This window comes from Panthera leo, chromosome D3, assembly GCF_018350215.1.
Source record: "Panthera leo isolate Ple1 chromosome D3, P.leo_Ple1_pat1.1, whole genome shotgun sequence".
NCBI lineage: Eukaryota > Metazoa > Chordata > Mammalia > Carnivora > Felidae > Panthera > Panthera leo.
In genome coordinates, this window is record NC_056690.1 from 29,018,187 (window position 1) to 29,045,627 (window position 27,441).

The 27,441-nt window shown below is 55.2% G+C and overlaps 1 protein-coding gene across 7 annotated transcripts; it reads right to left on the bottom strand.

Moving 5' to 3' along the window:
• Positions 1-4,213: 4,213 nt before the first annotated feature.
• On the bottom strand, positions 4,214-26,946 carry LOC122203197 (sphingomyelin phosphodiesterase 4). Of its 7 annotated transcripts, none has more exons than XM_042909754.1 (20): positions 26,772-26,946; positions 24,418-24,501; positions 22,878-22,964; positions 21,877-22,019; positions 21,651-21,726; positions 20,950-21,058; positions 20,789-20,841; positions 20,123-20,274; positions 18,065-18,197; positions 16,441-16,512; positions 13,102-13,188; positions 10,392-10,537; positions 9,517-9,607; positions 8,791-8,891; positions 8,031-8,194; positions 7,329-7,534; positions 6,495-6,728; positions 6,141-6,272; positions 5,816-5,944; positions 4,214-5,701 (listed from the first exon to the last, which is right to left on the bottom strand). In XM_042909754.1, the coding sequence occupies exons 1-20, from the start codon at positions 26,844-26,846 to the stop codon at positions 5,372-5,374; spliced, it is 2,604 nt and encodes an 867-aa protein (XP_042765688.1). In that variant the 5' UTR covers positions 26,847-26,946; the 3' UTR covers positions 4,214-5,371. The 7 variants fall into 7 exon arrangements, with proteins under 7 accessions (XP_042765688.1, XP_042765689.1, XP_042765691.1 ...); XM_042909755.1 differs by lacking the exon at positions 26,772-26,946 and adding an exon at positions 26,533-26,678; XM_042909757.1 differs by lacking the exon at positions 26,772-26,946 and adding an exon at positions 26,185-26,513.
• Positions 26,947-27,441: the final 495 nt, after the last annotated feature.

Here is a 27,441-nt window from a genome sequence, read left to right on the forward strand (position 1 = left end):
GATAAATAAAATGTAGTATATCCACACAATGGAATATTATTTGGCCATAAAACGGAACGAAGCACTCATATACACCACGATATGAGTAAATCCACTCTCCCTATTTTTTCTTTTGGCATTTGTACTTTGGGTGTCATACCTAAAACACTATTAACTAATGCAAAGTTATAAAGATTATTCCTCTGTTTTCTCCTAACAGGTTTTGTTTTTGTTTTTTTTTTTTTTTTTGAGAGAGGGTACAAGCGAGTGAGGGACAAAGAGAGAGGGAGAGAGAGAATCCCACGAGGAACAGAGAAAGAGAGAGAGAAGCAGGGCTCACCCAAAGCGGGGCTCAAACTGACGACCTAAGAGATCATGACCTGAGCCACAGTCCGATCGATGTTTAACTGACTGAGCCACCCAGGCGCCGCTCTCCTCTTTTATACTTTCAGCTCCTCTATCTGGGTCTTTGATCCTCTCTCTGGCTCTAAGTTTTTGGACAGGACCCTTCCAGTGCAGTGATCGTGTTTTTCCCCCAGTGATTTTTGTTCAACCTTAGGCTGAAAAGCCCCTTCCCTGACCTCGATCCTTTCTACTCATGTACAAATTAACTTATCCAAGGCATTCATATTGTGATTCCTGAGGTGTTAGGGGCTGGATGTGTATATAATAGGTACAGTATTTGTCAAACAATCGTATTTATTGGGCAGCTGCTGTGTGCTTGCACGATGCCAGAGCTAGAAAGGTGAGTAAAATATGATAGTTGTCCTCAAGGAGCAAACACACAAGCTGGAGATTCATGCAGAAGTATTTATTTATTCAGTACTTTGTTTTATTTTAAGTAGGCTCCATGTCCAATGTGGGACTTGAACTCAGGACCCTGAGATTAAGAATCACATGCTCAGGGCGCCTGGGTGGCTCAGTCGGTTAAGGACCTGACTTCGGCTCAGGTCATGATCTCGTGGTCCGTGAGTTCAAGCCCCACATCGGGCTCCGTGCTGACAGCTCAGAGCCTGGAGCCTGCTTTGGATTCTGTGTCTCCCTCTCTCTCTGCCCCTCCCCCGCTTACACTCTGTCTCTCTCTCAAAAATAAACAAACATAAAAAAAAAAAAAAAAAAGTCATGTGCTCTACCGACTGAGCCAGCCAGGAGCCTCTGTTCAGCACCTTGAAGTGCCCAGCACCAAGCAAATAAGACATCCCTCTTTACTTTTATTTGCTGAATGGTGGCAATGAGTGCACAGGAGGGCACTAAATCCAGTCCAGGAGGAGGGGAAGTGGAGGAGGCAAGGTCTCTTAGAGGAAGTGATGACTGGCGGTCTTCCAGGATGGGTGGCAGTCGGCTGCTGAGGAAGGAAGGAGGCTAAGCCGACCTTCAGAGACGTGGCCCGAGGAGCAGAATGTACACTTCCTCAGTGGGCACCAAGCTGTGCGTGGGGAAAACAGCGCTCCTTCCACCCAGAGAGGGAGGGTGGAGGAAGCAAGTTCCGGGCCGTCTGAAGCCATCCCAGGCAGAAGGCTCGCTTCACCCACTTTACTGCATTGCCTAGAACACAGACCCTTAAATAATAAGACGTCAGATGCACAAACTCAGAGCCTCCCGGATGGTGTTCTGTACAGCAGAAGATGCAGACGTTCATTGTGGGAAGTCCACCGTTCTCCAGATGGTTTGGGGAGCTTTTCACCTGAGCATCACAAGAAATAAATTGAGTGCATGCCGGGAAATGCCATGTCTGCTGCACTCAGGCTGTGGGGGTGCTGCGTGGCAGGTCCTATAGGTCCAATTCTCCCTGAAGCGGCTGCTCTCCAGAAGCTGAACACAGCTAAAGGCAGGCTAAGGGAGGTGGCTGCAGATGTATAATGGTGCGGAGACCCAAAAGGGACGGTGAAAGCAGTTGAACGGTTGACAACTTCACCTTCCCCTACCGCCTGGTGCAGTAAGAGCTTGGCGCCCCCAAGGGCCCACCTTACTCTATGGCTGGAAGGCATTTGCTCCCTTCTCTGGCTTCTTTGCATTTTTCTGACCTCTTGGGGCAGCGGTGACTCACATGGATGTTAAAGTCAGTGGCTGTTCTCACAGCTGGAATATTGGTTGAGAGGGAGTAGGACTTCTTGATGGGGAGAGGAGAGGTTGGGAAACAATTTGATCTATTTCGGTCCGTAGATGTTTGAGAAACTTATGCTAGGAATTCTGGTTTGCAGAGTCCAAAAAAAAAAAAAAAAAAAAAAAAAGCTAGCGAAGTTTTTAAAGTGAAAGCTACCCGAGTCACGTATCATCTGAGGGCTGCTCATGCAGAAGGTCTGATCTACTCTTCGACATCAGAGGGGAAGTACAGGTTCCTCCCAATTCCAGAGCCTCTGTCCTACGTCACCTATACCGAGCAATCAGAGCCTGAGTGAGCCACCTGGGGTCAGCGGTGGGGCCGGGTGAAGCCTCGGTGTCTGATGGATTTGGTCTTGAAAGGCAGTGGGGCCAGCATGGGCTCCTGGGAACAATGTCACCTGAGGGCTTGGCAAGTCTGAGGCGCGGGAGGCAGAGCAGAGCCTCCAGAGATCGTGCACCTGTGCTTCCTGTGCTGAATGCCACCAGAAGGGGTCGTGAGCTCTGAGGTGTCTGGATTTGGCCCTTTGGCAGCATTTGGGGTGGTGGTGGCTGGTGGCGGAGGCGTGAGGAATTGGAGGGCCAGGCCAGTTAGCAGGATGGGAAGCTCCAGGAGGCGGGAATGAATGGGCGGCGGGAAGCCCGTCTGAGCCCGAGCCAGGCCCTGCAGCCTCTGCCCTTGGATGTCACCTACCCTTCCAGTGTGCTGTGGACAGAACTGCTGCGGGCACTGCCCACCCGCGGTCCCCATTCCCCCAACTGTGACTCCAGGGCTCCTCCGCCTGTACCTCTGCCTCTGCTCTCATCCCATGGCCCTTTCTCAACGCTGCAGCTCAGAGCTCTTTGTAAAGTAGCTTGGGGTCACAGTGAGGGTAAGGTCCCGTTGCCCTCACCTGGAGCAGCAGCCACGCCGGACCCCACTCTGCTCCCGCTCCTGAGGCGGGAGCCACCGAACGCTGTGGGCTGTCTGACCACGTGCCGCTGCTCCCCAGACCCCGACCGTTGGAACCATTCCCTTCCTTGACCTCACTGTTCGTTATGACTTCCGGACTCTGCATCTACTGAGTCCCAGGGAAACGGAGGGTCCTGTCTGTTCTCTCTGGGGAACACAGCGCCCACCCGGCACAGCGCAGGGTATACACAGCAGGTGGCTGTTTTACAGCTCATGGGTGAACGGGTGGAGTGTCTTGTTTTCGCATTTTAGGGTGTTGGAGAATGTTTTCAGGTGAAAGAAGGGCACAAGAGAAATGTGGATGAGGAAAGCCATGGGAAAGTGAAGGGTCACGGGGACACCCATCCTTGTGGGCAGGGTGGACACCGTCAGGGGGAGCTATGAGGGAGGTGTGCCGGGGAAACGGCGCCACTGAGATCTGACCCCACACCATCATCTCCGTGTGCTCGTATCGCTTTCCTTGACTGAATGAGTCTGGGAAAAAAAGTCACTCACTCATCTGTTCACGTCCAACTTGTAGAAATACGATCTTACTTCCATCGAATTTGACAAAAGTAACAATCCTGCCCAGGGACAGGAGGACATTAACACTCACGCCTGGCCAAGCACCCCAGAGGCACTCATGTGGGGCCGGAAGGTGCACGGTTCGGTTCCCAGCTGCACACACAACCCTCGGAGCTTCCGGGAGTCACAGGAAATTTGACTCACATCCTGGGGTTGCCAGCTTTTTGTATTAAGGCCACCCCTGGCGTGCTGAGTAGAAGGCAAAATTCTCCCAGCATAGGGGCCTCTGCGTGGCTCAGTTAAGTGACCCACTCTTGATTTTGGCTCAGGTCATGATCTCGTGGTTCGTGGGTTCGAGCCCCACGTGGGGCTCTGTGCTGACAGCGTGGAGCCTGTTTGGGATTCTACTAAGTAAAAACTTAAAAAAAAATTCTCCCAGCTTAGATACAGTTCAGGGCCCATGCTGGCTGAGGCCAACTCTGGGCCTGGTTCCCGGAGCTCTCGGAGGCCTGCCCTCTCCCGTCATGGCCACTTAGGGGTTTATGGCTGCCTTGGTCTGTTGCTGCTGTAAACAAACCCACCGTCCCCCTGGGAAGGACAATGGTGCCCTCAGTGGTCTCTGCCAACCCCAGCTGTTTGGGAGACCTGCGTGGAGGCTGAGCCCCGGGACCACAAGACTCGGGAGCAAAAACAGCTTTATTCAGATCTGTGGTCAGTTACAAACTTGGTTTGTTTTTTGGTCACAGGCCCCAGAATGCCATTATTCTGAGTTCACATCAAAACACAAAGCTCAACATTTAGTTTGGAAACTTAAAAAAAACCCAAAACACCCAAAACAAAGGTTTGGTTTCAAATCGTCGTTGAGATGTTCTCTCTGGTGCGTCCCCTGTAAGATGAATGCATGTGCTTGAGACCCTGTGGGGACGACTTTCGACAGAGAACATGAAATTGTTGTGTAGTATGAACATTCACATGTCATCAAAAAGTTAGTGTCTTTGCACTCGATTTTACCGAAGGTACAAACAATGCCTTTGACCATCTTTGGTTGCAGCACCAGACGATGCCCAACTCCCATGGCCCAGCCACATCCCCTCTGCCCATGGGACAGGCGAGCCTGTCCCGGATGAGGCAGTGACGCTGGGCTGCCACCAAGCAACGTGCTTAATGGCTTGGGGGCCAGGAGGGAGCCGGAGGTGAAGCACTGTCCCACTGAGCATCTGTGCTCCTGGAGGATCTTTTCTTCTAGAAAGTGGAGCTGTAGGGCCCAGCCCCAGAATTGCTGGCAATGCGTGAAGAATGACCCTCACTTTGCCAAATGCGATGGCAAAATCTAGGTTTAGAGTTAGGAATCAGAGAACCATCCTCTAACTTTCTCAGGAACCTCTAGGGTTTTGGAATCTTCTCTGGAACCAGACACTGAGGGACCGTCCCGCTGTCGGCAGGGAGAGGAAAGGCACACCACCTTGCCAACCTTAAGGATGGCGAGGCCCCTCCTGGGCAGCACTGCCTCCCAGGCCTCACACAGCTAGACCCTGGGGCGTCAGGTTGGAGAAAGGCCTGGAGGCCCATTTCACTGCAGGGCCTGTGGCTGAGGGAAGCAGGGAGGACCGAGTGGCTGGGTCCGGCCCCGTCCTGTGACACTAACAGGCCCTTTGATGTCACTCCCTTCCTTGCCAAGTCTGGACCACACCCTTCCGGTTTCATCTCCTCTTACGCGTCGCATGGCTCCGTGGCTGCAGGAAAGTGGCCCCCTAGCTCGGAGGTGGCCTCTCAGGCTCGAGGGAGAGGCTGTGTGGCCCTCTTGCTGGCGGCCCTGCATCGGCACCCGGCCTGAGGTCAGAGATGGTGCAGCTTGCTGCGCTCGGTGAGCAGCGTCATGGCCACAGCGTAGAGGAGGTAGCCCAGCACGAGGAGCAGGGCGCAAGGGAGGGGCCCGATACAGAACAGGGAGGCCACGAAGAAGGCCAGAAGCAGCGAGAGCAGCGTCCGGTAGCTGCCCAGGAAGCGCAGGCTGAGCCGAGGGCCCCGGGGACGGCGGGCCGCACACCCTCGTGCCACCGGGCTCAGCAGGTGCCTGTCCGCCAGCCCAGGCTCCGTGAGGTGGTATCGACAAAAGCTGCCGAGGAAGTCGGCACGGGAACACAGGGCTGCCATCGGGCCTGCAAACTGGGCAGAGACAGAGGCACAGGGAGTGGGCGCGGGCAGGGCCGCACGCTGCCCCGGCCTCTCCCCGAGGGTGGCAGGACCAGAGGCGGGGGCGGCCCTCCCGCGTGCACTCACCCTGCGGTTGATGGCGGAGGACAGCCGGAAGAGCACGCGGACCAGGCTGGCGATCTCATAGCTCCGGATGGGCTGCAGCTCTGAGTCACCCTGGTACTCGATGTCAAACCTTCGCAGCCCATTGATGATCTAGAAGCAGCAAAGGAGGCGAGCCCCGGGTGAAACCTGGGCCGCGCGAGCAGCCCTGCCAACACACCTCTGCGACGCCTCCCAAGTGCGGTCTCCGCTGCCGGGCCTGCCGGGGCAACAGGGCTCGGAGGCTCGGCCAGCGGGAGCCACGGCCACGCCGCCAGGAGAGCGGAGCCCTCCGGGGTGTGGCCCTTACCTGGTACCGGCCCAGGGGCGTGAGGATGAGCCCGTCCTCCCCCACGACACAGTCTGGGAGCTGCTTCTTCCCATTCTCATCTTGAGTTGTCCCCAAGGCAAGCGTGAGCTGGGTGAGCTGAGCCTCGCTGAGCTGTGAGGGAGGAAGCCCCGTGAGGAGGCAGTGCCGCTTCCTGCTACCTGCCTTCACTCTTGGGGTGAAGGGAGGAGACTGGCCCCCCTGGGCCTCTAACGGCGACAGCAAGGGGACCCAGACGTGACATTGTGGGCACGGGCTGTATCTCCCACGGGCTGGGCAGGGGATGAGGGCCGCGGGACCGAACGCCAGGAAGGGGACAGCTCCCCCGGCTCGTACTCGGAACATCTGGCACAGGTACTCCAGGGCCTTCTCCAGGTACTCGTCTGTCTTGCGGACACTGTCCTGCCCCATCTCGTCCAGGTCGTTGGCTGCGTAGGAGCCGTTCGTGTCTGTGGAGCAGAAGCCCAGCCACGACAGAAAGGGGCGGCCGGCCGTGCTCTCCCCGCACTGGTCAGAGATGGACTTGGCAGTCTGCTTGGCCTGCGTGATGAGCTGAGCCAGGCGCAAGACCTGCGGGGCATGGGGGCAGGTCAGCCAGCTCGGGTGGTGCCACCGGACGCCACCCAGCCACCAACAGGCTGGCAGGCAGACCTGGGGGCCCCCAGCAGGCCAGGAGGAGGCCAGGGTCTTTCAAGACTAAGACGTGCATATTCTACATTTGTGTGTGTGTGTGTGTGTGTGTGTGTGTGTGTTTATTTCCTGTGGAGAGACACAGAGGCAGACTGTGAGCAGGGAAGGGGCAGAGAGAGAGGGAGACACAGAATCCAAAGCAGGCTCCGGGCTCCAGTTGTCAGCACAGAGCCCGATGTGGGGCTCGAACTCAGGAGCCCTGAGATCATGACCTGAATGAACCAAAGTCAGACACTTAACTCACTGAGCCACCAGGTGCCCCCAAGACGCCCATATTCTAAATGTGAAAACTTTCTAGCAAGTGCTGCCTTTATCATCAGAAAAAACGTAGACCGCACTGAAAAAAGAAAAAAAGCCAAGGTACAGCAGCGTCCACCAACACCCAACCTTCCTCCTTCCGTACAACACGTGTGCTCTCCCTGGCCCTGCTGTTGCCACGGCTTCGGGACGGCCGTGCGGCCTGGGGGAGCCCCAACTCACCAGCGTCCGGACCTCGGGCCCAAACATTGGGGTGTACTTGCAGTCCTGGCCCTCCAGGCTGTAAACGTGGCTCTTCACCTTGAAGGAGGCGTCTGTGACGGCTGGGGGCCACGAGGACAGGAAGCTGCCGGTGAAAGTGGGAGCTGTGAAGAGTCGGTGCTGGCGGTGTGGGATGACGAGTTCTGGCTCCAGGAACAGCTGTTCCCCTGGAAAGCAGAACCCGACTCTGGCTTCAGCTTCCATGGCACCAAACAGCCAGCAGCCGCTGGCTGGCTTCCTGGGTGCCGCTGAGGCTTCCGAGGGATAGGGACCGAGTGGCACAGGGGCCCAACTCCTAATGTTCCTGGAGCCCCCACCAGTCTCAACAGGAAGGCCGACATGCACAAAAGAAAACCAGAGAAGCTAACACCCGATAAAGCCATCTAAGACACGACACGGGCCAAGACTGCTTTCTGATGCCACCAAGAGTCACCAGGGAGACACAGCTCTGAGCTCTGCTTCCCCCGCCCAGCACCCCCGCAGCTCCTGCCCGGCACGCGTGCCACAGGGAAGGCAGGATGCCGCTAGGCTCCGACGTCCACCCCGCCACCGTGTACCAGGAGTCCCCGTGGCACCTCTGCCAGCCCACCCCGAGCCCATGAGGCACATGCAGCGTCCGTGGGTCCCTCTCTAAGTGCTGCTTCCCTCTGGCTAAGGGCTTACCTTTCTGGATCATTTCAGCCAGGTTGGGCTGGGCAAAGACTTTGGCCACTCGGAATACCATGAGCGCGTTCTTGGGGCTGACCAGGTCGGTGCGGAGCGCGCGGCTCAGGAAGCCCACAAAAAGCTTGGTGTACATCAGCAGATTCTCCTGCACAAAGGGTGCCCTGGGGACCAGGCAGCGCATCAGGGCCCAGAACTCCCACTGGAGGCAGGACCACACCAGTCTATGCCCCCGCCTCACTAGCGCTCTCTTCCTTGGGTTCCAGGTTCTCCCCTGCCACGACCTCATCGTGGCTGAGGGACCAGGGGTGGGGGCGAGGGAGGAGGCACAAGGGAGGCAGGGAAGACCTAGGCCTCCTATAGACGGCACAATCCTCTGTAGGATGCGGCCCTTCCCGAGAGGGCCAAAGCCTCCGCAGCAGAGGCTGGCCTGGGCACCAGAAGGAGCACAAGGAAGGCAGTCGTGGAGAGCAGGCGCTGGCGGAGGCTGGGGGGTTGGCCGTGAGGGGGGGAGGGGAGGCGGTGGTGGCTGCTATGCAGAACGCTAGTAAAGACGGGTCGAGGGGTGCTTGGGGGCGAGTGCAAACATACATCTGAGGGGAGACAGTCAACGGCAAGGGGACAGCACAGAGGAGTCACCAGCTGTTTCTGTGGGAGATCAAGCCCAGGGCCCAGACAACAAAGCACAGTCAAGGAGGGAGGGGCCTGTGCCCCACCTGGAAGCAGGTCCCCCTAGGGAGGACAACGGGCCGGGGCTCACCATCTCTCCGACACACACCGGGCCTGGCAGTCGCTGCTCTGAGCCTGCTTCTCAGGTGCATACCTCCAGGGCTGTAGGTAGCTCAGCCACATCTCCAGGACCTGGTGGGACACGTGTGCCCTGAGGGCCTGGAGGCTGGCATTCTGCTGGGCTGTGGGGCTGGGGCTTTGGTCCAGATCCTTGGGTGGCCTGGAGCTCGGCTCCCGGCAGGCAGCTCAGGTGAGGAGGGGGTGATCCTAACCGTGGGACTTCGGTTCTCCTGGAGGCGTTACCACGTTCTCTTCCCACCCGCCACTCCGAGAGGGAGCAGGAGGGAACTCCGCATCCCCTATGATGTTTCTTTTTTCATCTTTAATTAAAATGATTTTTTTAATCTGCAGATAGCTGACACACAACGTTACATGAGTTTTAACCCTTGTGCCAGCCCTTCGGAAGCGAGTGTGGAACGTGTGGAACACAGGAGTGCTTTCCCCAGCTGAGGGAGCCTGTGCGGCTCAGTGGGGCTGGGAACCCACCCAGCGTGGACCCACTGGGTTCCAGGTCAGGGCAGACAGCTTTTCTGTACCTGGGGGTTGGCTCTGAAAACTCAAATGAGCAGAACAATGTGACCCACCAATGTGACCCTCTGCGGCAATAGCTGATTCCTTCCTGCATCCGCCCCACGGGACCTCCCTCATCAAGCACAGAGGGCAAAGACAAAGAAAGCAAGATGGGGCTGACACTCACGGCTCTGAAGGACGCATCCAGGGGCCAGTGGCCAAAGCAGTGCTGCAGGAAAAGGTAGAGTTTCTGCTGGACAAACCTCGGGACGGCGGCCCTGCAGGGGAGGGGAGGTGAGGAGAGGGTCCCCTCATAGGTGAGCCAAGTGGCTCCCGGTTCCAAGGGCCAGCTCTGCCGGGGTGAACACTGGGCACCCCTGAAGGTAAGGCCTCCTATTTTGGGCCCCATTTTTCACAAAGAAACCAAAGTTCAGAGAGATTAGGGAATGTCCCAAGGACACACAGCACACAAGCGGTTGACCTAGTATGGCTCCTGTGACCACCTCTGCTTGGGTCACCACACACAAGTCACCTGCTCTGCTGGACCCAGTTGGCCTAGGAGTCAGGCCACCATCCTGGCCCTTTTGACAGAAGGACTGGCGGAGCAGAGAGGAAGAGGAGGGGGAGGGTGCAGCATAGAGCTCAGTCTCCCATGACAAATGAGCCACTTTGCAGTGAAGGCACTCCCAGCCCATCGGCTTTCCTGGGCATTCTGAGTGCGGTCAATGTAGATCTTCCACTCTGCCCACACTGGGGAGGGGACAAGACAGGGCAACAAGATGGGGCCTCTTTCTGGCCAGCCTGGCTCTTTCTACTGAAGACGGCAGGCCTGGAAGGAAAGGCCGTGGCAGCCAGGCAGCCCCCACCCGCCTGTGGAGCCAGAGGAGGGGTCGGGAAACAGACCCCGGAGGGGTCAAGGTGATTTCCCACCTGCCCCACCCTGCAGACGCCTCACAGGCCGACCCCATGCCCTAAGGATAGGTTACTGTGGGCAACGAGTATGTGCAGTAGGAGGCAGTGGCAGCCAGGGACACGGGAGCCCTGTGCATGCCCTGTACCCACCGTTTGAACTCCTCCAGGGGACTGGTGGCGTGAGAGTGGGTGGAGGGAGAGACCTGCTCAGGCTTCAGGCTGTTGGAAAAGGCGTGCAGATGCTTTAGCAGCAGGCGCACCACCAACACGTGCTCCTCCGTGGGTGTGAACGACTCCTGAGGTTGAGGGGGAGCTGTGTCAGGACCCAGACTGGTCCCAGGGTGCGGCCCCCAGGCCTGGCCATGTATGTCCCGCCCAGGACCACTTCTCCCCGACAGGATGTGTGGGCCACCCACAGGGCCCTCCCTGGGCCTGGCACGCAGCAGATAGGCCTCGCATGCCAGCTCTGAGACCTGCTAAGAGCACGCAAGACAGGGCGGGACGGCTTTGCTAAAGCAGACCTGAATGCTTCCCTGTGTGCTTCCAACCCCTTCTTTTACCCTCTGTGGTTGACTCGGGTCATTGCTGCCCGGCCAAGTCCTCAGGGGTCCCCCCCAACTCCTGGCCAGCCAGAGGAGGAGCAGGGGGCGAGGCAGGCCAGTATCCCACCCTGGATCCGGACGCAGGGTCTCCTGCCTGCCTCCCAGGTATATAAAGACAGCTCGCTGGGGCCCATGGCTTCCCTTTTCAGGGAGAAACACTCCCAAATTCCTTCTCCTGCTGTAACCCTCACCCTTCCATCCACTTCCTGTCCTGGACACAGCCAGCTGGGGGCTTGGCGCAGGGTGGCCCTTCCTCCATTGCTAACAGCCCTGCCGTCAGCACAAGACAAGAGCGCTTTCTATCTTGTCAGGTGAAATTCTCATTCACAAGATTCAGGTAGGATCTTTAAGACCCAGCCCCGAGAGGAAAGCCTGTCTGCTGGCTCTTCTGTGACGGAATACAGGATGGAGTCTCCAGAGTGGCAGAGGATGGCACCGGCAGGATACGCTGCCTCCGGCTCCCAGCTCTGGGGTGCCCAGACGCGCTCCTCTCCCCACACTCACCCCCCAGGCCTCTGGGACCTCCACAACCTCGACAGAGCTTTTGGCAGCCTAGTCCAAATCCTGAGCAATGTTGAGGCTGGCACAAGCCGTGCCTCCTGGCACAGCCCGGGCACCCAGTCACAGCCCCACCACTGCCCGCGGCACTGCCTTCTCCGCTCTCCTTGCCATGGATCTGTCTCCACAGGCCTAGGCAACACACCACACGACTCGATATGACTGCGGGGGAAGCTACGGGGCTTCAGGAGGAGATTTTCTTCTGCTTATCTGTAAGCTTAAGCGATGAACTTGCATCATTTGAACAACAAAAAAAACGTAAGATATTTTCACAGTAACGGAGGATCAGAGGGCACTGTTGCCAGGCTGTAACTCCCCCCAGGAGCCTCCCCCTTTCTCATTCCTGGCCCCTCGCCGACCCACCCACCATCTCCCTAGCGGAGGACAGAGCGTTTGCACTGAACCGGGAAGCTCCTTGGGCTATCTTCCCTCTGGACAGAAGCCAAACCTTTCTTCTCACTGCCCCCCCCCCCCCCCCCCCCCACCTCGAGAGCCAAATCCCCACAGGAATCCAGCCACCGCTGCTGTAAGTGGGCCTCCTCCACCCGCATGGCCGTTAGGGACACTTTCCCAAAGCCAGTGGCATTTCTCACTGGGCCCAGCCCTTCTCAGCTCAGCAACCCTTCCCATGGTGGGTGGGGGGAGGGCTCTTACCCCTCCTGCTGTGCACATTTCTCCAGGGACGCTGCTCTTGGCCAAGTGAGCCCTTCCCCAACACATGCTGGAGTGGTACCATTTCTGTGCTAAACCCGCCCCTGCTGGCCCTTCTGGATCATTCTCTTCCCTCTTCTCTGTGGCTGCTGCTTCTGAGTGGGAACCCTGTGTGCACTCACCACCCCATCCCAGCAAACGTGATTTCTTACCGTGTGCTCAAATATCAGGTTAAATGTGGTGTGCTCCCACTGAGGGGGAACTGGACAGAACCCTGGCCTCGGGCATGGGATCTAGATGCATGCTTTCTGCCCAAACTTCCTGACATTCATCTCATGAATCCATGAACTACCAGACTCCATCTGCCCTCTAACAGCCTGTAGTCCTGCACTCCATCTACCGACCTCAAGACTTCAAATCCGTCCACACTGATCATCTCTGCCTAAAGCAGACCAGTCTCCGTGAGGCCCTCTCTGGCTCTCGCCTACCTCTGTGGGAGCACAAAAGTCCACAAGAGGCCAGGCCCCAGCATGCTCAAGGACCAACAGCCTCTCCAGGCTAGGGGACGAAGCCCTCGTCCTCCCTGCCCCTTGGCCTCACACAGGCTTGGGATTGACAGACCATGCCACCATGAGCCTTGGGCTTCCCTGGGCTCAGTCAGTTCCTAGGTACCAGGCCCGCAAAGCCAGGTGAGTCAGGCCACTGCGAAGGCCACACTGTTTCCGCTCCCTCAACCCAGGGCCAAGCACAGAAGCCACCAACTCCCAAGAGCCTACCACATTCCAACTGGCTTGGGGCTTGGCCAGGCAGATCTGGTGGCCCCACACCCCAAACCCGGGCTAGTCTACCAAGCTGAGGGCTGAGCCAGGCTAAAGACGGATGCCTGCCACCATCCCCAACACACACTGGCCTCACTCTGCTTGGAATTGGCCTGAATCACCCCAGTGGGTCCCCGGCCGGACCCTCGCTTTACCACTGCACTGCCATGCGCTCCATGGCTCACACCACAGGGCAGGGGTGAAACAAAACAATATGAGAGCGGCCAGTACTTGGTAGGCGTGGAGGGCCTGGAGGCTGGGTTGGGCAGGGCTGTGGAGGGCGCTGGAGACACTGAGTCGGTAGTGCAGAACCTCCAGCTGAGAGACAACAAAACAGAGAAGCCAAGAACAGGCAGGGAGGGCAGAGGACAGGGCAGGGGACAGGAGGGGAGAGACCGGGGAGGGGACAGCAGGGAGAGAAAGACAAAAGTGAGCCCAGAAGTAAGGAGAGAAAACAAAAAACAAAAACAAAAACAAAAGCACGTCAGTGACAATCCAAACAATCACAGCCCAGCAGCCTCAGACCAATGGGACACCACCCTCTCAGCCGCCCAGACGGAGCCCTTCCTGGTGGGCAGACTAGAGCCAGGCCCAAGGGGTGCTCTTCCACCTGCCAGGCAGAGGGACAGACAGACCCTCAAGGTCACTTGGGCAGCCTCCTTCATGTCTCTGGGGCCTGAAGTTCTCTCCAGCTCCCTGAGGTCAGCCTGACTCACTTTCCTTCCAGAGGGTCCTGCCCTCCCCCAACCCTGAATGCTCCGTGTGCAGTGTGTGCACACTGGAGCCCACCAGGATCCCAGGAGTCTTGCTGGGACACACTGATGGCCACCGAGGCCCTGAAGGCCCTGAGGCTCAGAAGAGAAATTTTTGAGGAGCTAGTTCCAGATGGAGACCTCTTTGCTCAAGAAAGAAAAATTTGTAACTTATTGGACTTCTCTGTGTTGTCCCAAGAAGAAATTTACCAAACTGATATATGATGAGATCAGTTCCTAGGTGTCAAAGATCCAATCAGCGACCCCTCCTGAATGGGGCTGATTCCCAGGGTGGCACAGAGGCAAGCAAGGTTTAGCTCACCAGGCCTGACACCTTCCACATCCCACATTCCCGAAATCGTTAAAGGTAACGTGAACACTCATGGGTTCGAATCCTGGGAGACCCACCTCTCGTACCTCACCAGGACTCCCCGACTCCAGACACACAGAGCCCTCCGTCAGTCCCGACGGGCCCCAGGAATCTGGTCATGGCCACACACACCCAGAGGCAGCTGGAACCCTGAGGCTGGGACAGCCTGGGCCATGGGGGATGACAGCAGAGCTGGCTTAAGCTGTCCACCCCCACCCCACCTCTGCCCTGCCCCGCTGCAGCGACAAGGCCTGCTAAAGCAGTCCCCTTTAGCCATGCACAACCCAGAGCCGGCCCTGGCACACATCCTGCCCTGGGAGGGCCATGCCTCCCACCGCGTACCATGCTTCACACGGGAGAGGTCAGAACGCATGTGCCAGACCTTGAGGAGACAGGCACAGCCACAGACGCGCAGAGCAGGGGCAGGAAGCAGCACAGCAAGGAGGTGTCTGCCCTTCATGGCCTTCCTCTGGGCCAGACCCGGGCTCAGCGACAGCTCTCAGTGAGGAATCAGGGAGCACACGGTTCCCCTGTTGGGGGTCTGCCCAGCCTGCAGGAACACAGTGCAGGCCCCACAGTGTCCTGCAGGAATATGCGGTCTTTACCGACCATCTGACTCTCCTGAAGCCCTCCCTGCCCAGTAAGCTGAGGCAGAGCAGAGGCCCGGGCTGTAAGGAGCGAGCATACACTCTGGACCCAGGCTAGGCATGGAAGCACCATGGGACCTCTCAGAGCTGCGTTTCCTGCATCTTTCACATCAGGAAAACTGACCCCAAGGCTAGGATTTCCAAACGGCACAGCACAGGCCTGGGCAAATGGTAAGGAGCCTCAGGTGAAGCAGACCTCCATGGCTGTCCTTCTCCCCTTCCCACACACCAGGTTTTCTTAGGTTTTGCTTTCAGCCTCAATGGGAGGCAAAGACAAATAGGAAACAAAACAAAACAAAACAAAACACCTCAATGGGTACCTGGTGGGGGCTTCCCAGTCGCCCCCTGACTACCAGTCATTCTGAGCAGCTCTCCCCCGCCCTGTGATCTGGCCAAGAGGAAGCAAACGTGAGGAAGAAGGGGAAGGCTCCCCTGCTCCGGCAGGGACGGCCCACCCTCCTCCCTCGTATAGGGCTCGGGATCCTCACAGGAGACAACCTAGAGGACCTCTGTGACTGGCAGATCTGCTAAAAATGACAGTGAATGTGCTCCCACTGGCTCAGAAGACAGAACGAGCAGATGGGAAGGCAATGCAGCAAAGCAGCCCCTGCCTCTGCAAAAGCCACATGCACAGGGGCTGAGTGAGCCCCCAGGGCCCTAGCGGGAAGCCTGGCCCCTGACCCCCGTGCACCAGCCAGGAACATGCAGCCAGTCCACTGTGGAAGCAGCAATGGCAGTGCAAGCACTTAGTAACGCGAGAGGCCCAAGACAGAGTTCTGGCTTTCCCTCTGTTCCCTGTGATGTCAAGGAGAGATTTGGGTCACTCTGCACTTTAAGAGAGCAGTGGTTGGGGGCTGCTCCCCAAATGGGTACTCAGAAGGGCAGCAGGGAAGCAGAACTGGTTGCCAACACTTTGCAGAACCACCACCACTTGCTGGAATCACAGAGGGAAGGTCACAGGCCACTCTCATGAATTTTAGCCTATAGAGTGTTAATTCGTAAGGAATCTCTCAAGAATTCTGTCTGGCGTTGACAAAAGCAAAGTCTGAGGAGCAAACACAGAAGTGCACAGAAGCCACAGATCACACAGTTGGTTACAGGCCCCAGTTCGCACGTTTCAGGCTGTTTCATGGAGCGTGAACCTAGGTGCCCACCCTGCCTAATAAGAGGCGAACAGAGCTGTTGTACTCTGACGAGTCCAGTAGGCTGCCGGCCCTGGGAACGTCCCAGGGACACAGCTGCCTCCACGCCTCTGCAAATGAGCATGCTGCCCTGTGAGGGAAGAGAAGGGAAGAAGAGGAGGAGACAGGCCAGGCTGCATGCAGGGAGGCATCAGCTCCCACCCACTGCAGAAAGGGCTGCCTGCCAATGCTCTGGGGGAGGTGGAAGGCAGTATGGGCACCAAGGTGAGCGAAGTCGGCCGGGTGCCACCTCAGCAGGAAAGCAGGACACGCTGTGACAGCAGAGGGAACAGGCCCGGATGTGACTCCCAGAGGCATCCGCAGCTCTCCTGGCCCCAGAGCACGAGCACCACAACCTCAGCCATTCCGGCTGCCAGGGAGGGGGCTCTGGAAGTAGCATGGGGAGGACCCCAGAGAGGACAGGCCTCCAGCCCGCAGGGTGCAAGCCCACCACAGAATGAAACCCACCTGCCGTCCGGCATCAGAGTAAGGGGTGATGGTGAGTTTCTGCTTCCCACCATCCAGCCCTTGACAACGAGCTGAGATCAAGGACAAGAAGCAGCAGGTGGACCAGGCACACCAGGGCCAGAGCAGAGGGGATGAAAAAGTGTGGAACCTACCTTGGCATGAGGGGACTGCATTTTTTGGTACATCTCCAAGGAATAATGATGAAGCCACATTTCAACAAAAACCTGCAAGAGAGCACTGGATGGTCAAATGGTTTCCATCTAAGGTATCACAGCCATTCCAAGGGCAGTTCTTTTCAACCAACAGTGTTGGGAAAACTGGATATCTACACGCAAAAGAATAAAGCTGGACCTTTACTTCACACCACGAATAATAAATAACTCAGAACGGATGAAAGGCATACATGTAAGAGCTAAGACTTAAAACTCTTAGCAAAAACTGTGGGCAGAAAGCTTCAGGACACTGGACTGGGCTATGATTTCTAGCTCTAAAAGCACAGGCAACAAAAGAAACCAGACAAATTGGACTTCATGAAAATTCAAAAATATTTTGCACGTCAGAAGACATTATCCACAGAAAAAGGTCACCCACAGGATGGGGGAAAGTATTTCCAAATCGTGTATGTGATAAACAACGGATACCCGGAATATAAAGACAACTCCTAAAACTCAACCACAAAAAAATAAAGCCACTCAATTAAAAAATGGGCAAAGGACTTGAATAGACACTTCGCCAAAGACGTACCAATGGCCGATAAGGACATGAATAGATACTCAAATCATCAACCATGAGGGAGGTGCAAATCAAAACCACAGGGAGACACCACCTCACATCCATGAGGATGGCTATACTAAAAGACAGAAAATGATGGGCCTTGGTAAGGTCGTGCACCGCTGACAGGAATATAAAATGGTACAGCCACTGTGGAAAATGGTATGGCGGCTCCTTAAAGTATTAAATAGAACTATCATATGACCCAGCAATTCCCCTTCAGGATATATACCCCAAAGAACCGAAATCAGAGTCTCCAAGAGATATTTGTACATCCATGTAGAAACAGCTATTCACCATAGCTAAAATGTGCTAACAACCCAAGTGGCCATCCATAGATGAACAGAAACACAAAAAGGGGAATATCCACATGACAGAACATTATTGAACTTTGGGGCACCTGTGTGGCTCAGTTGGTTAAGCATTGGACTCTTGATTTCGGCTCAGGTCATGATCTCACGAATCATGAGATCAAGCCCTGTGTCAGGCTCTGCGCTGAGAACGGGGCCTGCTTAAGATTCTCTCTTGCGCCCCCTCTGCCCCTTTCCCCTGCTCGTGTGCATGCGCTCTCTCCCTAAAATAAAACAAACAAACAAAACCAAACAACAACAACAAAAACGCTACTGGGGCAGGGGTTTAATATCCAAATGATGGTGATCACAGGAAACATCTCCAGCAACGTGGGAACAGGTTGAAAATGTCGAAGGCGGGGAAAGCTTTTACACGGATCCAATGGAAACTGAGCAGTGCTCATATTACCATGAGAAAGACAAAAGTCTTTGGAAAGGGGACGCTGGGAGGAAAAATACTGCCAATGACATACAGGTTAGACACATGGGCACGTTTCTTCTAGTCTGATTTCCCACACGCCACAGCAGGAGAACACCAACAATTCAGAACCACTTTCAGGCTGAGGACAGTCTTTAGGCCTCTGCCCCTGGGGGTGGAAGGTGGCCAGGCAGTTTATTTTGAAACAGAAGATGAGAAGAGCCTCCTCGCGCTCACCTGAAGCAGAGTTTCTGACCTCCAGATCTCATGGGAGGCAGGGTCTGCATTCACAGATGTCTGATGAGAGATGTGTCGCTTTAGGAGGCTGGTGTGGTGGAGGCCATAAGAAGCGAAGGGCATGGTTGGTGTTCTGAGGGAGACACAGGAAAAGGCCTTCGTTAGGGGATCCTGCTGGCACAACCGGGGGCAATCTCAACATCAACATCACTGGCAACAGTAACCATTACCACTTGTTGAATCATAGAACGACCCCCAAATCCATACAAATCCATATCGATACACACAATCAACAGACAGGAAGAAAAGTCTTTCCTACCACAGAATGCCCACTGATAACTATAGGATGAAACCAGACAGCTATCATCTGGCAACCAACCAATTAATAACTGATTTGGCTGACGATTGTCAAGGGACACGAACACCACTGATAATTACAGAGTCTCAGTAGATCTTCCCAACAAATCCCTTTTGCTAATTAATTTAGGCACAAAGGACCCATTTAATTTTATGGTAGGAAAACCTGGCCAACACGCCCTTGGCCCAGCGATCAAGACAATGTTGCAAGCACACAGACTCCACGGGCTGCTGGGTCTAATCACTAGGAAATACCAGAGAACTTAAGATAAGGGCATTCTGCACACCTCCAGGCTGCACGCTTCAAAGGTGTTGAGGTCAGGAAACAGGGAAAGACTGAGAGAGTGTTCCAGACTGGAGGGGGACCAGAGCCAACCACACACAGAGAGTGACCCTCCCCCAGATCCCAGCCAGGTAGCAAACATTAGTGGGGTAGACAGTGCAGCCCGAATGGGGTTTGAGAATTAGATGGCAGCCGGGTAGCAATATTAATTCCCTGACTTGGATAGAAGTGCAGGAGGCTGTGTAGGAGAATGCACTGGCTCTTAGGAAATACACTCCAAAACATTAAGAGGGAACAGGCATTGTATTTATAACTTACTCAAATGGCTCAGAAAAAACACATACAGATAAAGAATGAAATGATTCAGAAACGTAGGTGAAGGACTTAAAAGTTTTTTGTTATTGTGGCAAGTTTTCTGTAAGTCGGAAATTCTATGTTAAAACAAGCCAACAAAATCGGGCCCAGAGAACAGCTGGGCAGCTGAAACCTGCCTCTGAGAGGGTGTGAACCTGGCCAGCCCTGGTCCTTCTTGGCCGCAGCATTACTGATGCCGGGGCAGCCTCTCCCCACCTCCGTGCCCCCACCTCCTCTTTTCAATCCCCCCTCCTTGGGCACATCTGTGCACACATGTGAGTTCTGGGTCACAGCACGGCACATGTCAGCAGATGTGGGGTGGGCCTGAACCTGCCTCCCAGGGAAGAAGGTACACCAGCAAGACTGAGGAGGGTGAGGAGCACAGCTGGCAGCTCCCAGGTCAGGAGCGTCTCCTGGGGAGAGGCGGCCAATGAGCCACTGGCTAAATGCACCCCGCCAAGGCCTCAGTTCACCCTCGAGTTGAGGCTGGCTCTACACTCCCGTCCTGCACGGTCTAGCCACAGCCCAGCCTTGGACTGGCACGAAAGGCTTTTTGCCCCAGGGCCTCTGGCTCAGGCCAAGACCTGGTCCTGCAGCCTACACACATTCTTCCTGTTCTTATTCCTCCACACGTCAGCCCTGCTGTGGCCTGCCCACAGCCCCTTTCTCTCCAGCACCACCTGCCTAGTGCCATCAATCGGCCCTGGCAACACACCGCTTCGGTGTGGGGCTTGGATGCACATGTGGGGAGGGCTGCTGTGGGCAGAACACAGCCCACTCCCAGACCAAAGCCAGCCCTCGTCCTTGTGGCCACAGGACCTAATCACTGAAAACCCACACAGATGTCCTCCTTTACCCTCCTCTCCAGTCTGGGCTAGGGTAGCTGGGGTTGAGATCTCAGGCATAAGAAAAGTTGGGACACCATGAACAAAGAGTGGCACTACTGTCCCTATGAGCAATGCCTGCTGACCAGACCACCCCCTCATGGAAGAACCAGGCCTTAAAGGCTAGCCACAGGGCTGGGCCACCCCAGGCCAAGGGCCAGGGCAACCAGAGAGCCTTACCTGGGAGCGGGTGAGGGGTTGGGCCCCCCAGGACTGGAGGAGAGTGCGGGGAGCACACTGCCTTCTGTGGGCAGGAACCATGACAGGTATCTGTCCACGAGGATGAAATAGGCACAGTCTGAAGTTCGTATGTGGAGAGTCCCAGGGAGTGGCTGGAAAAGCAAATCTGCATTGGTGTGTAGCTCTGGGTGCCACCCTGGCTGCTAACCCCAGCAACCGCAGGGCTCAAATCACTGCACATGAGCCCTGGGACATGGGCCATATCCCAAGGGCCCGAACGCAAGCACCGTGGGCAGTGCCAGGAGCAAAGTTCCCACCACAGGGGGCTAGACCCCACAGTCCTTTTCGGCACATGGGAAGATGAGGTACAGCAAACTTCCTGGGCACCTCTGCCCTGCGCCCATGCCCAGTAAGCACTTCCTGTGGGAAGCCTTCCCGACTACCACTCGAGGCACCCAGGTCACCCCACATGACCTGTCAAATCCGCCCACCAGCCTGTCATCCTCACTAAGTGAGAATGGCCTGAAGGGCGAAGGCTGGAGGAGGATGCAAAGGAGGAGCTGGAGAAATGAGGTGGAGAGGGAAGAGAAAGAAAGTCCTAGGCCACAGCCCCCACCCTTCATGGGGGCTTTGGTAAAGAGCTGCTTAGGGGCATCCCTTTCGTACCTTTTGAGTGATGAGGCTCAAAGCAAAGAAGAACATGTAGTACTCGAACGGATCTGATGGCAGTGTCAGGGGGCAAACAGGCAGGGGTTGTTGGACCACCCTCAGCATTACGTCTTGGCCACCCATGGCCTCCCCACCCCTGGGGGACTGACAAAGGATACTGAGGGCCAGGTTCAGGCCGAGGCCCCCCGTCGGGGGGAACTGGACCTTGTTGTGGTACAGGGGGCTGTCGGGGAGCACGCGCTCCTGGATGGATGCCTTCACGGGGCCCTGCGGAGAGAGCGTGTTGGGCTTGTGGACAGGCTCTGGCAGGGCGCCCCATGCAGTGCAGCCTTTGGGAGGGGTGCGGTGGAGGCCACAGGCACTCAGACCCTGCCTGGGGGAGTGGTGCCGTCCTCTGGGTAGCACCAGAGCAAGAGGGCCTCCACTCAGAATTGTTCACGCCATCCTCAGGAACACCCGCAAACAGCAAGGGCAGCAGCTGTTTGAGTTTCTGAGCCTTGTCAAGCACTTGACGTTCCCCGTCTTCTTTGCTCCTCAAACCCCCGGAACAAGTCATCCCTTAATTCTGCCCCCTGGACCGGAGACTCAGAAAAACAGCAACTGGTCACAAGGCCCTGCCTGCCACTCAGCCAGGTACAAACCAGGAGTGTGGCGCCTTCCCCATGGGCAGAGTTTGGAATGATCTTTAAAAAAAGTAACCACTGAAGTTCTATGTGCCACGCCCCCTGGGCCCTGAGCAGACACCATGGTGCCGTGCCCACTGACGCAGCCCCTCAAGCCCTGCCCGCCTCCCCCACGGCCGCAGCCGCTGTGCAGGGTGCTCTGCCCGAGCACGGCTCTCACCCCACGGCTTACTTACAGGCAGGTAGGAAACCGGAAAGTCAAACTTATAGTCTTCGGCCTGGAGCTTATAAACCAACTTCATCATTGGGCCACTGGAGATGAAATTAAAACAACAAAAACAGGGCAATGAACTGCAAACCATCTTGCTTTGACGGTTTCTGAGTTTTGAGAAATTCAGTGCTTCAAGAATGGGACCACCATGAGAAAACACCCGGCCCCTCTCAGGTGACAAACCTACCTACCCGGGGTCTAGAAACTCCATTGCAATGCTGTACTCCACAGGGCTCACTCGCCCCTGTAAGCAGCGGAGGTTCCAGCCAACGAGGACACCGTCCAGGCTGCCGAAAATGCTCTCTACCAGCCACGGGAAGATGGCGTGCAGCTCCTGAAATGGGTGTGCAGGGGAGGCTGCGGGCAGGCTTGCTGAGGACCGGTGCCCACTGCCGGGCTCCATGCCACGTGAGCCTCCCACCCAGACCAGCCCCGTGCCACAAACTGCCACCTTGTTCATGGAGCGTGAACACATGAACTGGAAATTTCTGGAGTGACTGACCACCCCTGATGACATTCCTGTGATCATCGGTGAGAATCCCTGTCCAGGTCAGCTGCCTGGGCTTACGCTACTATTTGATAATTCTGGGTGTGATTTAAATGTATCTTTTCAGTATTTTCATCAGGGTTTCTCAACCTTTTTGAACTGGATGCTTCCTTGTTGGGGCGGGGTTTGTCCTGTGCATTTGGGGATACTTATTAGCACACTTGGTCCCTACCCACTTGATGCCAGTAGCACCCTCCCCTGTGTGACAATCAAAAATGTCTCCAGACGGTGCTAAGAATCCCATGCAGGACAGAAGCACCTGTGGCTGAGAACCCCTGGCCTACATGCTGACATGTTTAAATGTGTCCATACACGCGACACTTACGATACTGGGTCAAGCCTCTGTCCAGGGCAATGCTCAGAGGTAGGAATCAGGGGCTTATATAAGAACATTTTTCAGGGGTGCCTGGTGGCTCAGTCGGTTAGGCATCTGGCTCTTGATTTCCACTCAGGTCATGATCTCACAGTTCACAGGATCAAGCCCTGCACAGGGCTCTGCCTGGACAGCACAGAGTCTGCTTGGGATATTCTTTCTGTCTCTCTGTCTCTCTCTCTCTCTCTCAAAATAAATAAATAAACTTAAAAAAAAAAAAGTTTTTCAACGAGTAGGAGACATGCCCCAAGGAGATGCTAGCAGAGCTGTACCTTTGCTGGAAAATCCTCAATGACTTTAGCCAAGTCTTGGCACCGCTGTGCAAAAGGCTTATTTACAGAGTCAGCTTTCAGGCTAGCCTAGAAGATAGAACAAACCAAAAAGATCATGAGCATATTCACTTGGTGGCTTTTGCAGTTATCCTGGCTCGAATCAAAACAGAAATCCAAATGATAGGTAGGAGTCAGACATACCACCGGCCTGGTTCCCCGGCACCTCGTGCCTGTGTCAGTGGCCTAAAGGACACGACTAGGAGACGCCTTGGCTCTCTACATCGCCAACTCTCAGGCTTCTTCCCTGCACCCTCTGTCAGGCATCCCCACTTATAGCAGAGAACTGCACATTTGCATGACCGAAGTGACTTCCACACAATCCATAAGCAGGGGGTCAGCTCCAGGGTCAGTCCCACAACCAGAAGAGGATGCTTATGCATAGGACACCCCTCAGAGACCACAGGGTACTCACTGAGTGTATACACGTGAACTGGAAATTTCCCATGTGATGACCCTCTGTGATGACCCCACTGTGATCATCAGTGAGGATGCCCAGCAAAATGAGAGTGACAGAAGGCCTCTTAACCAAGCTACCCTTTATTCAGTAGGTAACAAACCAACTAAACTCACTACCTTAAGAAACAAGGCAGGCAGGTGAGAAATGATAGCTTTAACCAAATGTTGACACTAATCATGAAGGTGATGGACAGGCTAGGAAACTCAGGACAAGAATGAAGGAAATCTACCCAAGGTCATGGGGTATGGATTCAGATCAGGAGAAAATATCAGAATGTGAACCAAGAGGGCTTTGCCCAAGGATACCTAAGGCCTTAGCCACCTCTAAATGAGGGTGGTGTCTCAGTCAGAGGTGGAAACCTGGGCTGTTGCAGCCACGCAGGGTGGGTAGGTTAGCAGCATGCCTGGTCTCTACCCAATCGATGCCAGAGGCACTGCATCTGTTGGCTCTAGAGGGTGCACCATGGAAGGATGTCCTTCTGAATAAATGTTTACGAGAAGTATCTTCTGGGACCTGAAATTAGGAATCCTCACCACTGATATCTGCCTCACACCTAACTTCTTGGTGTCATGTTTAATACTTAGAGTACAGTCCTGGTTGCCCCCAGCACAGCAGGGTCCCTGTCCCTCCATTATCCAGGGATGACAGTACGATTATTAGAATATCCCAGAAGTGTGTAAAGGTTTATAAGACATGAAAATTCTGATGTATATCCTTTCCCGTGCTCCTCCCCAGACCTCAGGAAGCAGTAAAAATGGCATGTGAATCAGCTTATCTTGTAGGTAAGAAGCTCCTCTTGTAGATAAGAAAAACAGGGCTCAGAGGTTGAGTAAACCCAAGGTCCTACACCATTAGGGGGCAGAGCCAAGTCTAAGGGTTCTAATCCCAAGTCCAACGTTCTTTTCCTCACATGCCCCTCAGAAAACCACCAGTGCAAAGTTCAAGTCAGTGGATAGGACTCTCAAGTCCCTCAGCTGTAGAACCATCATCTCACTGACCCTCACGTGGGCAACTGACACTTACCAGGAGGAAGCTGGGCTGCTGCAGGTGAGGGAACGCCATAGCAGCCTCCTGGGGAACGTTGAAAACGGCCACCTGAGGAAACCACTGTGAAAAAACCAAGGCGAAATCTCAACATCTGCCACACGACACTATACTACAGCACAGCCTGTGCTGCCAAGTTTCACGTTTTACAAAAACGCTGTTCTGATGCAGTACGTGGTGGCCAGCTTCAGAGCCAGGTTCGCAGTGGCGAATCTGTAAAGCTTGTACAGCACTTGCTGTGTGGCACGCCTGGTTCTAAGGACCCTCCACGCGTTTCCTCATTTAATACTCAGTGGTAGGCAGAATTTTAAAGATAGCCCTCCAAGAATCAACCAAATGCTCATGCAGGTCCTGTGAAGGAATTCTGCAGATACAATTGAAGTCTCAAGTGGGCGGACCCTAAGCAGTTCCCATTGCCAGCCAATAAGGAAATGGGGACCTTAGTTCTGCAGCCCGAAGGAAGTGGATTCTGCCAGCAACTTGAAGAAGCTTGGAAAGATTTTTCCTGAGAGCCTCTAGGTAACAGCAAAGCCAACCAACACCTTGATTTCAGTCTTGTGATATCCTAAGCACAGAATCCAGCCAAGCCCTCCTGGACTTGACTATAGAACTGTGAGATAATAAACGGACGCAGTCTTAAGCTGCTAAGTTTGTTAAGCAAGAACAGACTATACTTCCTCACAACAATCTGCTGGGCCAATACAGATAAAGAACTAGCAGCAGAGAGGAGGTAACTCACTTGCCCTCACTCAGCAGAGCCAAGACTCTAATATACTCATCTCCTAACACATCTCCCACAGAGACAGGTGGGTGAATCTCCCGAATGTCACCTGTGCTCTATGAGAATGAATGGAGGGGATGAGCAAGCTGGAGGAAGCTTTCAAACAAGCCATCAGAAAATCAGGAGCAACTCTTTAGATTCCCTTCTCTCTGACCACCCAGGTCAGAAACTGAAAATATCCAGACTTGAACAGGAAGGGAGCCTGCCGAGTCCCACTGATGATGGCTTTCCTGGCACAGCTGTGCCCACAGCAAGAGTAAAGGTGCTGAGGTGGCAAATGAAAGTGTATGTGGATGGAGGAAGACTAGATGCAAGGAGGCTGTGAGGCAGTGGAGTTGAAGGGAGATGTGCATCTCTGCTTCTTGGCAATATAAGCATCTTCCAGGTTTTCTTCAATTCTTGATATTAGCTATCAAATTCAGGTGTCTTTTTTAAATGGTTATTTATTTATTTAGAGAGAGCACATGAGCAGAGGAGGGGCAGAGAGAGAGAGAGAGAGAGAGAATCCCAAGCAAGCTCTGCACTTGAACCCATGAACAGCAAGACCGTGACCAGAGCCAAAACCACGAGTGATCAATCAATCAAGCCCAACCGAGCCATCCAGGCACCCGCTATCAAATTCAGTTTCAAGGAAAATGTAAACACTTTGCTCCTGAACCAAGTGGCCAGGAGAACACTGATTAAGATGACCAAAGCAGAAGGATCAAAGCAGCATAAAATCTTGGCCTGTTTGCAAAGGGCAGAGCTTTAGAGATGATGGGGTGGAAGCACCTCCTTCTTAGACGAAGCCTGCATAGGCAGCAGCTTAAGAACTGAGGCCCAGAGGCACCAAAACAAGGAGTATTTCCAAGAGAGGGCAGTGTCTCGTCTGCTCTGTTCTCTAACGCTGCCACAGCCTGGCTGATCCATCACACCCTTGTCCGCTGTGTACCAAGTGTTCCCTTCATCCGCCACTTTACACCCACTTTCTTCAATGGCTGCTTCGGATCCTGTTGGAGTTTCTTCTCAGAGAGGCATCGCCAGTCATTCCAAGCGAATCACACTACTGCCAAGGCCTCCCTTTGGTTGCGCTCTGAGAAGCAGAGTATGTTCCCAGAGTATGCTCACAAGTATCCTGTTAAGTGAGCATGGGAGCTCCATATTACAGAAGACGAAACTGAGGCTCACAAAGGTCGGTCCACACAGGGAGGAAGAGTCAGGCGAGAATCCACACCCGGCTCTTCCTCCCACACAGCCTGTGGAGCCCAAGGCTCAACTTTCACTTGAACCTCTCCTTCCGCCAACCCGTCAACGAACGTTAACCAAGCACCCACCAGGACCGGGTGTGCGAGGCGCGCGAGAAGGTGGCACGAGTGCGCAGCCCAGGAAGACGGCATGAGCGCACAGCCGAGCCCTTGGCTTCCCAGCCTGCCCGCCCGGCCGGGGGCAGAGCTACCGGCGCCGGGCCTAAGGCCTGCGGCTCGCGTAGAAACGGAAATGACTTAGGCGGAGGTCCGGAAGGGGGGGGGGGCGGAACGCGGGGGCCGTCCCGCACGCGGCCCCAACCACTCACCTGTGGGACCCATAAAGTCGCCCGCCTAAGGGACGGAGACCGCCATTCGGCTACCCGGCGCCGAAATGTCGTCATCAAGCTGCGCTTGGCGTCACGCCTCCCCTGGCCTGGCGGGAAACGCACCGCTACCTCTGCGAGCAGTTACCTCAAAGGGCGCGTGCGCAGAGTGAAGGCCGGCGGGGTTTATGGGTTACACCTCCGGATGCGCGTGTGCAGCGGGGGCAGCTGTGTCCCTTAGCCCAGAGTTCCGTGTGCCCTGGAAGGAGCGCGCGTGCGCCTGCTAAAGAGAAGCCGTTTATTAAGGTCCTGGAAGCGCGCCCTCTAATGGGGAACTGGAGCGGAAAAATCATACACTGTGCATTGACTGACCTTCTTACGATAGACGTTTATTGAGCGCCTTCAATATGCCAGGCACTGCCCTGGGTGCTGCTGCCCAAGCGAGAACGACCAATGCGGCCCGACCCTGATGGCCCAGAAACGGGTTTCTGAGGTCCGCCACGGCATCCCCTACGCCTAACACGTCTCCCTGTTGTGGGATCATTGAGTGCGACCCTCAAAAAAGAATTCTTGAGGTGATCCGTGCAACTTAGTAAGTTCATTTAGGTAGCACGATACAGGACTTTGTGGGCCGAAAGAGCTGCATTTTTGCTGTATGAAGCTAGTGGTTATA